This window comes from Podarcis liolepis (genome assembly GCF_965112155.1).
Source record: "Podarcis liolepis genome assembly, chromosome: 10".
Classification (NCBI taxonomy): Eukaryota; Metazoa; Chordata; class Lepidosauria; order Squamata; family Lacertidae; genus Podarcis; species Podarcis liolepis.
This window is the reverse complement of record NC_139562.1, coordinates 23,414,354-23,426,325: the sequence shown is the minus strand read 5'-3', so window position 1 is coordinate 23,426,325 and position 11,972 is coordinate 23,414,354. Positions and strand designations below refer to the sequence as shown.

Here is an 11,972-nt window from a genome sequence, read left to right as displayed (position 1 = left end):
GGGGGATCGGAGAATACCGTCGCAGCGCAAGGAGGAGGTTCCCGCTTTCCCTTGCGCGCAGCTGAAGTGCGCCCCCCCAACCCCCAGCTCTCCACGCGGCGCGCTCCCGACTCCTTCCCATGCCCCGCGTCCGCTTGGCGCAGCGCACGGAACCGCAGCGGGGAAGAAGGGAAGGAAGGAAGGAGAGGCGGAGCTGGTGACATCACGACGCGCCCCCCCCTTTAGGAGCCCGCCTTCCCGACCCCCTCCCAAGTTGTGAGGCGAACCGAGGGGGGGTGTTAATGAAAACGTCTCCTCTACTCCGCCTCCTTCCCGGCGCGCGCTCGCTCGCCCTGCACTGCCCGGCCAAGGAGTTGGTTGCGCCGCGCGCGCGCGCGCCTTCCAAGCTGGGCGCCACCTCTCCGGCTCGCCCGCCCGCGCGTACATACAGACACGCTCGCTCGCGCGCGCGCAGGTGTTGCCCTCTCCAGTCTCCGAGCTCTTTTGCGCTCTCTCTTTCCTTCCCTTCGCTCGCTCGCCCGCCGGCCGCGCTCCCCTCTCTTCCCTCCCGCCCGGGAAGCCGGAGGACGGGCTCCTTCTCGGAGGAGGGGCCGGGGAGGAGGAGGAGGAGGGAGCAGCCAGGAGGAGAAGAGGAGGGAGGTTCCCCGTTAGCAACAGCGCCGCCGAAGCCTCCCCCCCTCCCTCAGCCAGCGCCGCCTTCCCACGTGAAGAGCCGGGAAAGGCCAAGCAGCGAGCGGCAGCAGCGCCCCGCCAGCCGGCCAGCCTGCTTGTGGAAGAAGACGAGAGCCGCGGCCCAGCCGCCGCAGACCCGCTCGCCGCCTCCTCCGCCTCTGCCTGCTCCCCTCCTGGCATTACAGACCCTTCCTTGGCAACCCTTTTCGGCGCCCTGCTCTCGCCTTCCCTTTACGCGCAGCTCTCTCCCCCCCCCACCCCTCATGTGACCTTTCGCTAGATCCCCCCCCTTTGCAATTGTGTGCACCTCCCTTTCTTCCCCTCCCCAGTGCAAGACCTCCCTCTCCCCCAGCCTTGCATCGCCCCCTCCCCGTTTCAGCGCAGGCTCCCCCCCTCCTCTCCATCTCTTGCAATTGCTCCGGCTCCATCCTCCCACGCCTTCCCGCCCCCAGCCTCCCCCCGCATCTCCCGGCAACGGGATACTCCGATCCACTTTCCCCTCTCATTAAGAGGATCGCCTCTCCTTTCACTCCGTCCCCTCCGTTTCGGCTCTCTTTTCCCTTTTCTCCTCCTCCTCCTCTCGCTCCATAGTTCAGGCTCTCACTTTGCTTCTCTCTCCTGCCTTCCCCCACTTGTTCTTCAGATCCTCCCTCCATCTCTCCCCCTCGCCTCCACCTGCTTCTCCCCTCTGCTCCGACCCCTCTTATTCCACAACAATATTTTGGGGGTGGTGGTGGTGGTTCTGCCTCGGCTTGGAGAGCCGGGGAGGGGGGCGCCTGGCTGTAACCCCCTCCCCATGCCTCTGACGCCCGCCCGCCTGCCTGCCGGTGTTGGATGCTCCAAGGAGGAAGCGGGGAGGCCTCCCGGCTCTTTCTTCTGGGGGGTGCGCGGGGGGCCCGAGATGATGACTTGATGCTTGGCTTTGCCATGGATGGGATGACATGCTTCATGGTTGCCTTGGTCACGCTGCTGCTCTCTTGCCCGGGTCCACCTTGGTGCGTTGCCCGCCGCCTGGTGCTTCCGACGGGTCTCCCGGTTCTGCTGCCTCTGCTGCTGTCTCTGCCGGCCTCTCTGGCTTCCCCGGTAGCAGGTAAGGGGATGTGGGGAGGCTGGCTTCAGCCCTGGGAGGATGCTACCTGGCGTCTAGGTGCTACTCTCGGGCTTCTTTTGTTGGGACCCTGGAGGCCAAGATAAGCTTCCCTCTTGCAAATTCTCCTGTTTTGCGTTGCCAGGATACCTTGCAGTTGGCCACTTTTTTAGCATCAACCCTCTCTGTCTCTTCTTTTAGTTGTAATTGTGTTTCCCCCCCTTCAATAAAAGTGCCCCCCCCACTCCACTTTAGTGGTGTTTTGGGGAATAGCCAGTGTAATGTTAAAAGATGTGAAGACAATGAAACCTGAACAGCTTCTTTTCTTGTGCTGTGCATGTGCTTTATGCACCACATAAAAAGGGACTGTGTCATTTTGGGCACATTCTGTGCACAGAGATATTTTTCTGGATGTTTTTATCATTGAGCATATACAAGTAAGCCAGAGCAATCTTTTATTTTTATTTAATGAAAGACACTCCTAATAAGAAACTTTTTTTTTTTTTAGGGTTACATAACTGAACACCCCCCCCAGCAAAAAATAAATAAAAAGGTAGCAGATGGGTCTATTGGAATTGAATTAAAATATAAGAATTGTGCTCCACTGTAACTTGCAATGGGTTTGGAAATTGGGTATCCAGTCCTCTATGACGTCATCTGAAAGCTGATGTACAGCTGAAGCCCAGTTGAGATTTGCTTATTTCTGGGGAATGGTGGAGTATTGTTTTTTTTAATGAATGCTTTGGCACTTTTGAAGGTTTTAGTATTAGCTTGTAGTAGCATTTCTAGGATTCCAGATATATTCACTGGGAGCTCAGTGTGGAACCTCAGAGTTTGGAAATGAGGAAGGTAATCCAGTATACAACTTTGTAAGACTAAACACTGCTCACTTCAGAAAAAATAAACACCACATAATGGGTCTGGTTTTTCAATTGAAACAATAACTATTGTGCTTTGTTAGTATTTTTTCAGTACTTTAAAATTGCAGAGACTGTTTTCATCTGATAATAGAAAAATATACAGAATTATAATGCAGTTGCTAAATTGCAGCAAATGGTTTCCGTATGCAGACATCCACTTGTAGAAGAAATCTCCTATTTGCTCTCTTTTTAAGAAAAGGAAAATGTTATCCTAAAGTTCACAAACCATAGTTGAGAGAGCAGTCACCACCTGCTAGTGTATGCTTTTGTTGAAATCAAGTTTATCTATTTCTCTATTTTATCAAAGATATTAATTTAAAATAGTACATCATAAATCTTTTTTTCAGCAGCCATCCAGAGAAATAACTGGAAAGAGTAATTTTACCATTGACAAAAACTTAATTTCTTATTAATAGCCAAGCAGTATTCAATATTTTTCATTTTGATCATCTTTTCCTGTCTTAGGCTGCAGCCCTAACTTCAGTTACCGGGGAGTAAGCCTCACTGAATTGAATATGATTTACTTCTGAATGGATGTAGTTAGAATTGTGCTGTTACTTCCTTAGCATTTGCATTTTATCCATGGAAGCTAACCAAAAGAATGACAGTAAGGGAAGGGACCATTCCATTAATCTTACGGGCCATTGAACTGGGTCAAACACAAGGTGAAAATCAGGTAATTTTGACAGATTTAGCATGTGGACTAAATAAAAGATACAACCATGTATGGATATATTGGAGTTAATGGTTTTCAAGCACACAAGTGAGATGTTCAACATCAAAGGTGTCATTGGAAATATACTGTTCATTAGGAGGACACAGCTGACTTTTCCTATTTCATTAACATCAACTGGAAAGTATGACAATGGGCATATTCATGATTGTGGCATGGCTCTTGTTGCTAACGTCCAGCCAGATCATACGGTGAAAAGCCCTGTGATTTTTTAAAAAAAATGAAGTAGCCTCTCCAAAGTCATAATGAGGTTTTTAAAACGTAATTTTGGTTTCTTGGTCTTTAAAACATAAGGTCAGTGTTAAAAACGTCCCTCAGATACAAGCAAAGCATAAGAATTTCTCAGCAAAGGAAACTCTGACCTCTGAAGTGTAGATAATCTATCTGTACTTTTATTCTTGGAAAGTGTTGAGTCCCTTCAGCTTGCTATACTGTTTATCTCTGAGCGCAATTCAAAATGCAATTTTCGACCCTTAGGTTTTGACCTAAGCAGCTCAGGCTTAGGGTATCTGAAGGACCTCTTAATTGTATACTCTGCCATTTAATATTTTTAAAGGGAACTGTGCACTGTATGCTACCACTAATAGAACTTGGTAGGTATATGGGATCAGGCCTTCTGTATGGTTGACCGTAAGCCAGGGATGAGGAACCATTCGCACTCCCAGATTTTGTTGGCTTCTGTCTCCCTTGACCAGTACAACCTGTGTCAGCGATGATGGAGGTTGCAGTCCAACAACATCTGAAGGGGCATAGGCCCCTTGCTTTAGGTTTTGCCTCTCTTCCCTAAGAGGTGCAGTTGTCCTCTTCACAGTGAACAATAATTTTAAACAATGAAACATCATAAAGTTATATAAGAAATAGACACACCATACAGGCCAAGAGCAGATAACCAAAAGCAAGTGAGCTGGTGATACAAGAGTCTGCCAGTGCTTGAGCGAACAAGGATGTATTCTGTTGAATGCCTTGTCTAAGGAGGAGGAAAGCTTCTTAGAATAACCCCTCTTCAGCAGGTTGTTCTCTGATATTTAATTCCTGAAGTTTGTATGCTGAAGACAAGCGACCTCCTCACGTGTTCTTCCAGGCCAGGGATGAGGGAACATGCGGGGCTACCCTGTGGTTTGACCCCAGCTCTCATCACCCTGACTGTTGGCCATGCTGGTTGCGTTTGATGGACATTGTAGTCCAAAGCATCTGGAGGTCACCAGGTTGGGGGTGGTAGCCCTAGGCACTAGGCTGGGGGAAATTGGGATGGGTTGGAGCTATTGGGGAGGGAGAAGGATTGGCAAAGATAATGGGTCTTGGGCTTCTCTTCAAGCTTTGAGGGTTGTAGGGATTTGGGCTGTACCATTTATAGAGAGAATGGAAATGTATCCTGTCTTTTTGAAAGACGGTGTCGAGGGCAAATGCAATTGGAGAGTATGGCAATATTTAAAAATATATTTTTAATTTTAATATGTGTTAACCATTGCATACATATTACTGTTGCATAAGGTGGAAATAGTTCTTATTTCTTGCATAGAAAAGATGGGTGGTGTTCCTTTTTTAAGGCTTGCTAGGTAACTTATGTCTTTCAGAGTTTGCCATGCATTGCTTTTGCAAGCCATCCCTCTTCTATGCATCCAAGAAGTTCCAGCTTCCTTTTTCAGCTCCGTCTATTCTTCCTGATTCTCTTTTAGTCCCCTTTACCAGAACGCCTGTCTCCTTTCTTCTTGATATATCAAAATTTACTTCTCCACAGACAGAGTTCCTGCTGCTGTGCAAAGTCTGTTCCCTGTGCTTGTGCTGTCTCTCCTGTCTGCAGTGAAGACAGGTGTGGGAACAGTGGAGCTAGAGAGCTGGTGATTTGTGGGCAGCAAGGCTGGATGCACATGGGAAGCTGATATGATTACCCCTACCGCCACGAAAGCAGTGGGTTGTATCTCTCTAAGTTATCCTCTGAGTAGACCCATTAAAATTAAAGGAGCATAAGAACTGGTGGTGCATCTCTTAGTAGCTGCTTGAGCGTTGATATGAAGAAAACAAGAACTCCCAACTGTTGAAGACTGTGAAATAAAGGGGAATTGTATAGATGGTTAAACTAAATAATATACTAATGAAAAAATTCCTTCCAGTAGCACCTTAGAGACCAACTAAGTTTGTTATTGGTATGAGCTTTCGTGTGCATATACACTGAAACAGAAGTCACCAGACCCTTATACGGTATATAGTGAGAGGGTGGGGATTGGCTGATAGGTGTGGTAAACCTGTTGACGACTGTTACAACGGCAATTGGTCTTACAGGAAAAAGCAAGGGGTGAGATGGCTAAAAATAGCTTTATCATGTATAATGAGATAGGAATTCAATGTCTCTATTCAGACCAGGTCTCTCCCTGGTTTTAAGTTTGGTAATAAGTTGCAATTTAGCAACTTCTCTTTCCAGTCTTATTTCTGAAATTCTTTTGTCATAAGACAGCTACTTTGAGATCTTGTATAGAATGGCCTGGGAGATTGAAGTGTTCTCCTACTGGCTTCTCTGTCTTGTGATTCCTTATGTCAGATTTATGTCCATTTATCCTTTGGCGTAGGGTTTGGCCTGTTTGTCCAATGTAGAGAGCTGAAGGGCACTGTTGGCATTTGATGGCATACACAATGTTAAAAGATGGGCAATTAAATAGTCCTGAGATTGTATGCTTGATGTTGTTGGGGCCCGTAATGGTGTTGTCTGGGTGTATGTGGCAGCAAAGTTGGCATCTGAGTTTATTGCAGGCTCTGGTACCAGTGTCCATGTTAACTCTGGTTGTTGTATTATTGTGCATGAGGAGTTGTTTAAGATTAGGTGGCTGTCTGTAGGCAATGAAAGGTCTTCCTCCCAGAGCTTGAGAAAGAGAACTGTCATTGTCTAGGAGAGGTTATAGATCTCTGATGATGCGTTGAACTGTTTTAACTTGGGAGCTGTATGTGATTAGTAGTGGTGTTCTGTTATTTTCTTTTTTGGGTCTGTCTTGCAGCAAATTCTCTCTGGGTATCAGTCTGGCTCTGTTGCTTAACTTCATCAGGCGGATATTTTAGTTCTAAAAAGGTTTGCTGTATATCTCTTAGGTGAGATTCTCTGTCTGTAGAGTTGGAACAGATGCGGCTGTAACGTAGGGCCTGGCTATATACAATGGATTGTTTGGGATGGTAGCTAGAAGCATGTGGATATGTTTGTCGGTCAGTTGGTTTACGGTATAAGGTGGTGTCTATACGCCCATCTTGTATTTTTATAGTAGTGTCCCAAAAAAATGTATTTCTTGCCTAGATTAACAATGAACCAATCTATGCAAGAAATACATTTTTTGGACACTACTATAAAAATACAGGATGGGTGTATAGACACCACCTTATACCGTAAACCAACTGACCGACAAACATATCTACATGGCATAAAAATGATTGATTTAGATTCTCCCCTAGTTGCTTTTCTTTGTTATGTGGTATGCTTAGAGAGAGCTATATCCCAGTCCTTACCAAACCAATAACCAACTGAGGAAGGTGAGCAAGATTTCCATTGACTGGCTATTGATATTCTTGCCACAACTAGTAATAGAAAGACCAGGGTGTTCGGAGATACTCTGGTGTCTGCATTGCTTTCTGTCGAAAGCAAGGCCAAGAATGGATCTGGTGTTACTGATTGATCTATGATTTGAGAGATAATGGTAAGAGCCTTTATCCAAAAGCTCTATAAAACTTCTTTGATGTATTGGATGAATATTGATGATGATACAAAAGAAAAAAAGGAGGAGGAAAAAAGTAAGGAACATAAGATTGTCATAGCTATTAATTTTAATGGGTCCATACTGAGCAGCAGTGTTAGATACAGCCCAGTGTGTGCAGATGTTGTGGTGTAGTGGTTAAGAGCGATAGATTCGTAATCTGGGGAACCGGGTTTGCTTCCCTGCTCCTCCACATGCAGCTGCTGGGTGACCTTGGGCTAGTCACACTTCTCTGAAGCCTCTCAGTTTCATTCACCTCACAGTGTGTTTGTTGTGGGGGAGGAAGGGAAAGGAGAATGTTAGCTGCTTTGAGACTCCTTCGGGTAGTGATAAAGTGAGATATCAAATCCAAACTCCTCTTCTTCTTCTTCTACTGTAACTTTAGGATGGTAGTCTATCTCAAGAAGATAGCAGGCAGGAAGATTTGAGGCACCCATTGCGTTACGTACAATTGCAGCTCCTTCTGGGTAGTAATTCATCTTTAAGTACCCTGGCCAAGAGGCAATCCAAATGAACATGCAGCAAGAAATCTGAGATACTTGGGAGCCTGCTGTAGTCTCTTTGATGGGGTGCGTGAGTGTATGCTAATTTTCCAAATATTTTTATTTTCTGTTAACCTAAAGCGAAGAAAAGGTTAAATATTGGGACCCCAAATAATTATTCATTAGGCTGGTTTCACAACTAAAAATAACTAGATAGGTCATCTCTGCCTAGGCCCTTCCTCCTTATATTCCACCATGGTAACTTTTTCTGGCTTGCTTGCTCTTCCCAGTTAAGACTGAAATCTTGAAGCCAAGGATATACTGTCTTCTTTGTGGTCCTCTACTATTTCCACATTGCAAATGGACTCCTGTTTATCCAGACTTGTGATTTATCTGTATATTTGGGATGTTTGCAAGGTTGTTCAGGAGAAAAAACACCAGTTCACAGAAATAAGTATTTTTAGTACATTAGCAGTGGCTGTGTTGTTGTTTTTGTCCACTGAGGACAATTCTTGACTTTCATGACTTTTCTGTTTTTGCTTGGTCTTTTTCTTTTATTTTAACATGCTGGTGAGATTTGTTTCTTCTGCTGTGTAATTATAAACCTGGCAGTGAGGAAAAGCTCATCGTCGTACTTTCCTGTTCAGCATGATGCCATTTAAAGAGCTGTCTTGTCTTGTATTCATTCCTGTTATGACATTGTTATATTTCATGCCTTGTTTCCAAAACATGTTTTAAGGTATTTTGCCTGAGCTGCTTCATTGCTTATCACATTGATGAAACTGGCAATTTCTATATAAGCTACTTGCTTATTTCATTGCCTCATTTAACCAGTAACAAAGTTATAGTCTACTTTAAAATGCTGTTCTGTGTTACGATTAGCAAAACTAACGGCTTTTATATTAGATTGAATCGTCCTTTCACCTATCTCAAGAGTTACCTCATATCTACCAATCCTAGAATAATTATTGTGTTATATAGAATAAAATTGTCAGCTTATACCAGTTAGTGATAAAGTTTCCAGATTTGTAAAACATTTTTTTCCCCTGAGTAGGCATGTAAACTAATTGATTGCTACTAGAATGAAAGTATACCTAGTAGGGCTTTTACTTGTATTTACGGTTTAGTGTCACTCCATAATACAGAAATAAAACACCTGTACTGTTGGGTTCACATTCTATATTCATAATAATCCCAATAACATTTGATTTAAAAATTGAGGGTTTTTTTGTCTCTAGTTTGTTCACTTTACATATACAGTGGTGCCTCGCAAGACGAAAAGAATCCGTTCTGTGATTCTCTTCGTCTAGCGGTTTTTTCGTCTTGCGAAGCAAGCCCATTGACGGATTAGCGGATTAGCGCTATTAGCGCTATCAGCGGCTTTTAGCGGCTTATCTGCTGATCGGATCAGCTGATAAGCGGCTTAGCAGCTTAGAAAAAGGGGGGGGGAGGAAAAAAAAACCCGCAGGAACTCGCAAGGCATTGTCGTCTTGCGAAGCAAGCCTATAGGAAATTCGTTTTGCGAAGCACCTCCAAAACGGAAAACTCTTTCGTCTTGCGAGTTTTCCGTCTTGCGAGGCATTCGTCTTGCGGGGCACCACTGTAAAAGCAAGCATTAACTCGCTGACCATGGGACCTTTAGCATAAGACCATGATTTTAATTCGTATAACCCTGTTCTAAAACAGCTGCATTTCTGGGATGAATTCAAGGTGCTCTTGCTAGTTTTTAAAGCCCTAAATGACTTAGGTCCCAAATATCTTCTTCCCTACATCTTTGGTGTTGGGATCAGAATGGGCCTTCTTGGTAGTTCTGCTGCCCTCAGAAGTTCAGAGGTGGTCAAGAGTGGCAGCCCAGGAGACAACATTCTCTGTGTCAGCCCCTAAGTTGTGGAATTCCTTTCCCACAAAGATGTATTCAATACCCTCACGATGTAGTTCTCAGCAGATGCTGAAGATGCAACTCTTTAGCCTGGTGTTTTACACCTGAGATGTGTGTTTCCAGGATTCAACCTATTTCCATGACTGTAAATGTTTTAACTGTTTTTAGTACCGAATCTGAAATGCTTGTAACACACCCTGAGACCTGTTGATGGTGTAATAATAATAGTTAATGCATTATAATGTATAATTTTATTTGTATGCCACTTTTCCATAGTTCAAACCATGCTCATGGTGGCTTACAACATGAAAAAATGCACAGTTCCAACATAACTAAAGTAGTCATTAAAAATATACAACCAAATTTCCACAAAAATCATAAGATCTAAAAGAAACATACAAAAAACCTAAAATCAAAAATAGCAAAAACAACTCCCAACAATGCCCCCCTCCACAAACAATATCCCAGCGCAATAGTTTCTCCACCTCTTGTAGCTGGAGTCAGTCAAGACACCACTCTCCCAGGCTAGGTGGGAAAAGGCATGCAAGGCAGGGAGCAGGTCTTCCAGGACTCTCAGCCAAGATAGTAATATCAATAGTAATACTAATAGTATTCACAGACATGTGCTTCCTTCCTACATTCCCAATTTCTTAACCCCATCTATATGCAGCTCTGTGTAGCTTTAATTTTGCTAACAGCAATGTTGGCTTAAAGTTCAATCTTCACTTCATGTGTTCATTCAGATAATTAGTGATGTCTATTCCATGCTATTTAAAGGAAAAAGGTTTAGGCTGTGCTATGAAGTGATATGGAAAATGGTGTCATCAGTAAAACTGTGTCCTTCGGAAGGAGGAAACCCATGTTGCCAGCCTGGGCTCCTTTGGGCGTATGGGTGGGAAATAGATTCAATAAAAAAGAAAGAAAAAGAAAATATATACTTTGGAAGCGCAGTTTTGAGGCATATGTATTGATTTTAAAGCAAACCTCCTTTTTCCGACTGGGTAATCAGATTTTGCAACATGAGTCTATAGTGAAGATTTCCCTTTCTCCTTTACCCTTTGCCCAAGTAAGAACTTCGCTGAACATTGAATGGCTGAAAAATGCTCCTTTCAAACAGTGCTTTGAAAACACTTTACTAAGTAAAAAGCAGCAGTGCTCTCTACAAACTATTGTATAGTATTTGTAATTTTTGCCTAAATTCTAATAGTAGCTTTCCTAGTGACTGCTCCCAGATTGTGTAATTCTCTTCCATGGGAAGCTAGGTTCTTTTTGCTTTCCTTTTGCAGGTAGGCAAATACTTTTTTTTTATTCCAACAGGCCTTTGGCCACTGACTGACTGTTGTGGCAGCCACTTCTATGGGTGGACATTCTTCTTCTGGTCCACTGTCCCCCTGGTACTTTAAAATGGTTTTAAGAGTGCTGTTTTTAATAATTTTACTTACTTATTTAATCAGTTTTTAAAATATTGTGTTTTTTAAGCTGCATTTTTTTTATTTACACGGTGGGTCATCTTGTGTGTTTTTTTAATAAATATTTTATTGCAAGTTTTTAACAAAAGAAAATCACCAAACATATAAAACACCATCACCAGTAAATAACAAACAAAGAAAACATGAATAAACAAAAACATAAACATAGACTATACAAAAAGGGTCACCACCGTTCATACATTGTTTTTTCATAACTATCTAGACTTCCTCACATCTCCCTTTCCTGCGTTCTCCATAAAAAAGTTATAAACCGCAGTTTGTTACCTTATTTCAGTTCTTATTTTCTAATTCTCATATATTATGCCTCATATTTTAAGTGCTTTCACCTAATACTTAACTGCTTAGTTTGGACATAATATTACTTCAAATTTCATCTTTATCATTTCTACTTATTCTCATATATTTCTCATCTAAACTGCTGATGCCATGTTATTTCCTTTCGTGCACTTTCTTAACACTCATACAACTTATAATGTTTTTGTAAATAGTCTTTAAACTTCTTCCAGTCCTCTTCCGCCGCCTCTTCTCCCAGGTCTTGGATTCTGCCAGTCATCTTGGCCAACTCCATGTAGTCTATCAGTTGCGCCTGCCATTCTTCCAGTGTGGGCCACGGTGGGTCATCTTGGGCCCTGCACTGCGAGGAAGGAAGGCAATACAGGTGGGGACCATTTTGCGCAGGGGTTCCAGTTCCTGCTGGAGCATGTATAAGCATCCTACGCCCCATTATTCCCCACCCCTGTTGCCCTCCACTCCGCCCCTGTTCTGCTGTCCTCTGGGTCCAAAAGGACCCGCACGTCAGTTGGACATGCCTAACACGGTCGCCGCCTGTATGGCTTTTTAAATATGTGGGAGGGGGCTATTAGTTTGTTTTTTGTTTTATTATGTATTTCATATTCTCATTTTGTATTTTCCTGCTGTGAACTGTCCTGGGATCTTTGGATTAAGGGTTGTATGAAAATTTAATAAATAATAAGGAAA

General features: G+C 43.6%; 1 protein-coding gene across 5 annotated transcripts in view; it reads left to right on the top strand.

The window, feature by feature from the left end:
* The first annotated feature begins 351 nt into the window (after nucleotides 1–351).
* KIAA1549 overlaps nucleotides 352–11,972 on the top strand; it is a 105,605-nt gene continuing 93,984 nt past the window's right edge. For 2 of the 5 annotated variants that reach the window (XM_083461828.1, XM_083461827.1), the window contains exon 1: nucleotides 356–1,762. In XM_083461828.1, coding sequence (XP_083317954.1) covers nucleotides 1,507–1,762 — 256 coding nt within the window. In that variant the 5' untranslated portion in view covers nucleotides 356–1,506. Of the gene's footprint in view, nucleotides 1,763–11,972 lie in introns of all 5 variants that reach the window. The other 3 variants (XM_083461829.1, XM_083461825.1, XM_083461826.1) reach the window with 3 other exon arrangements.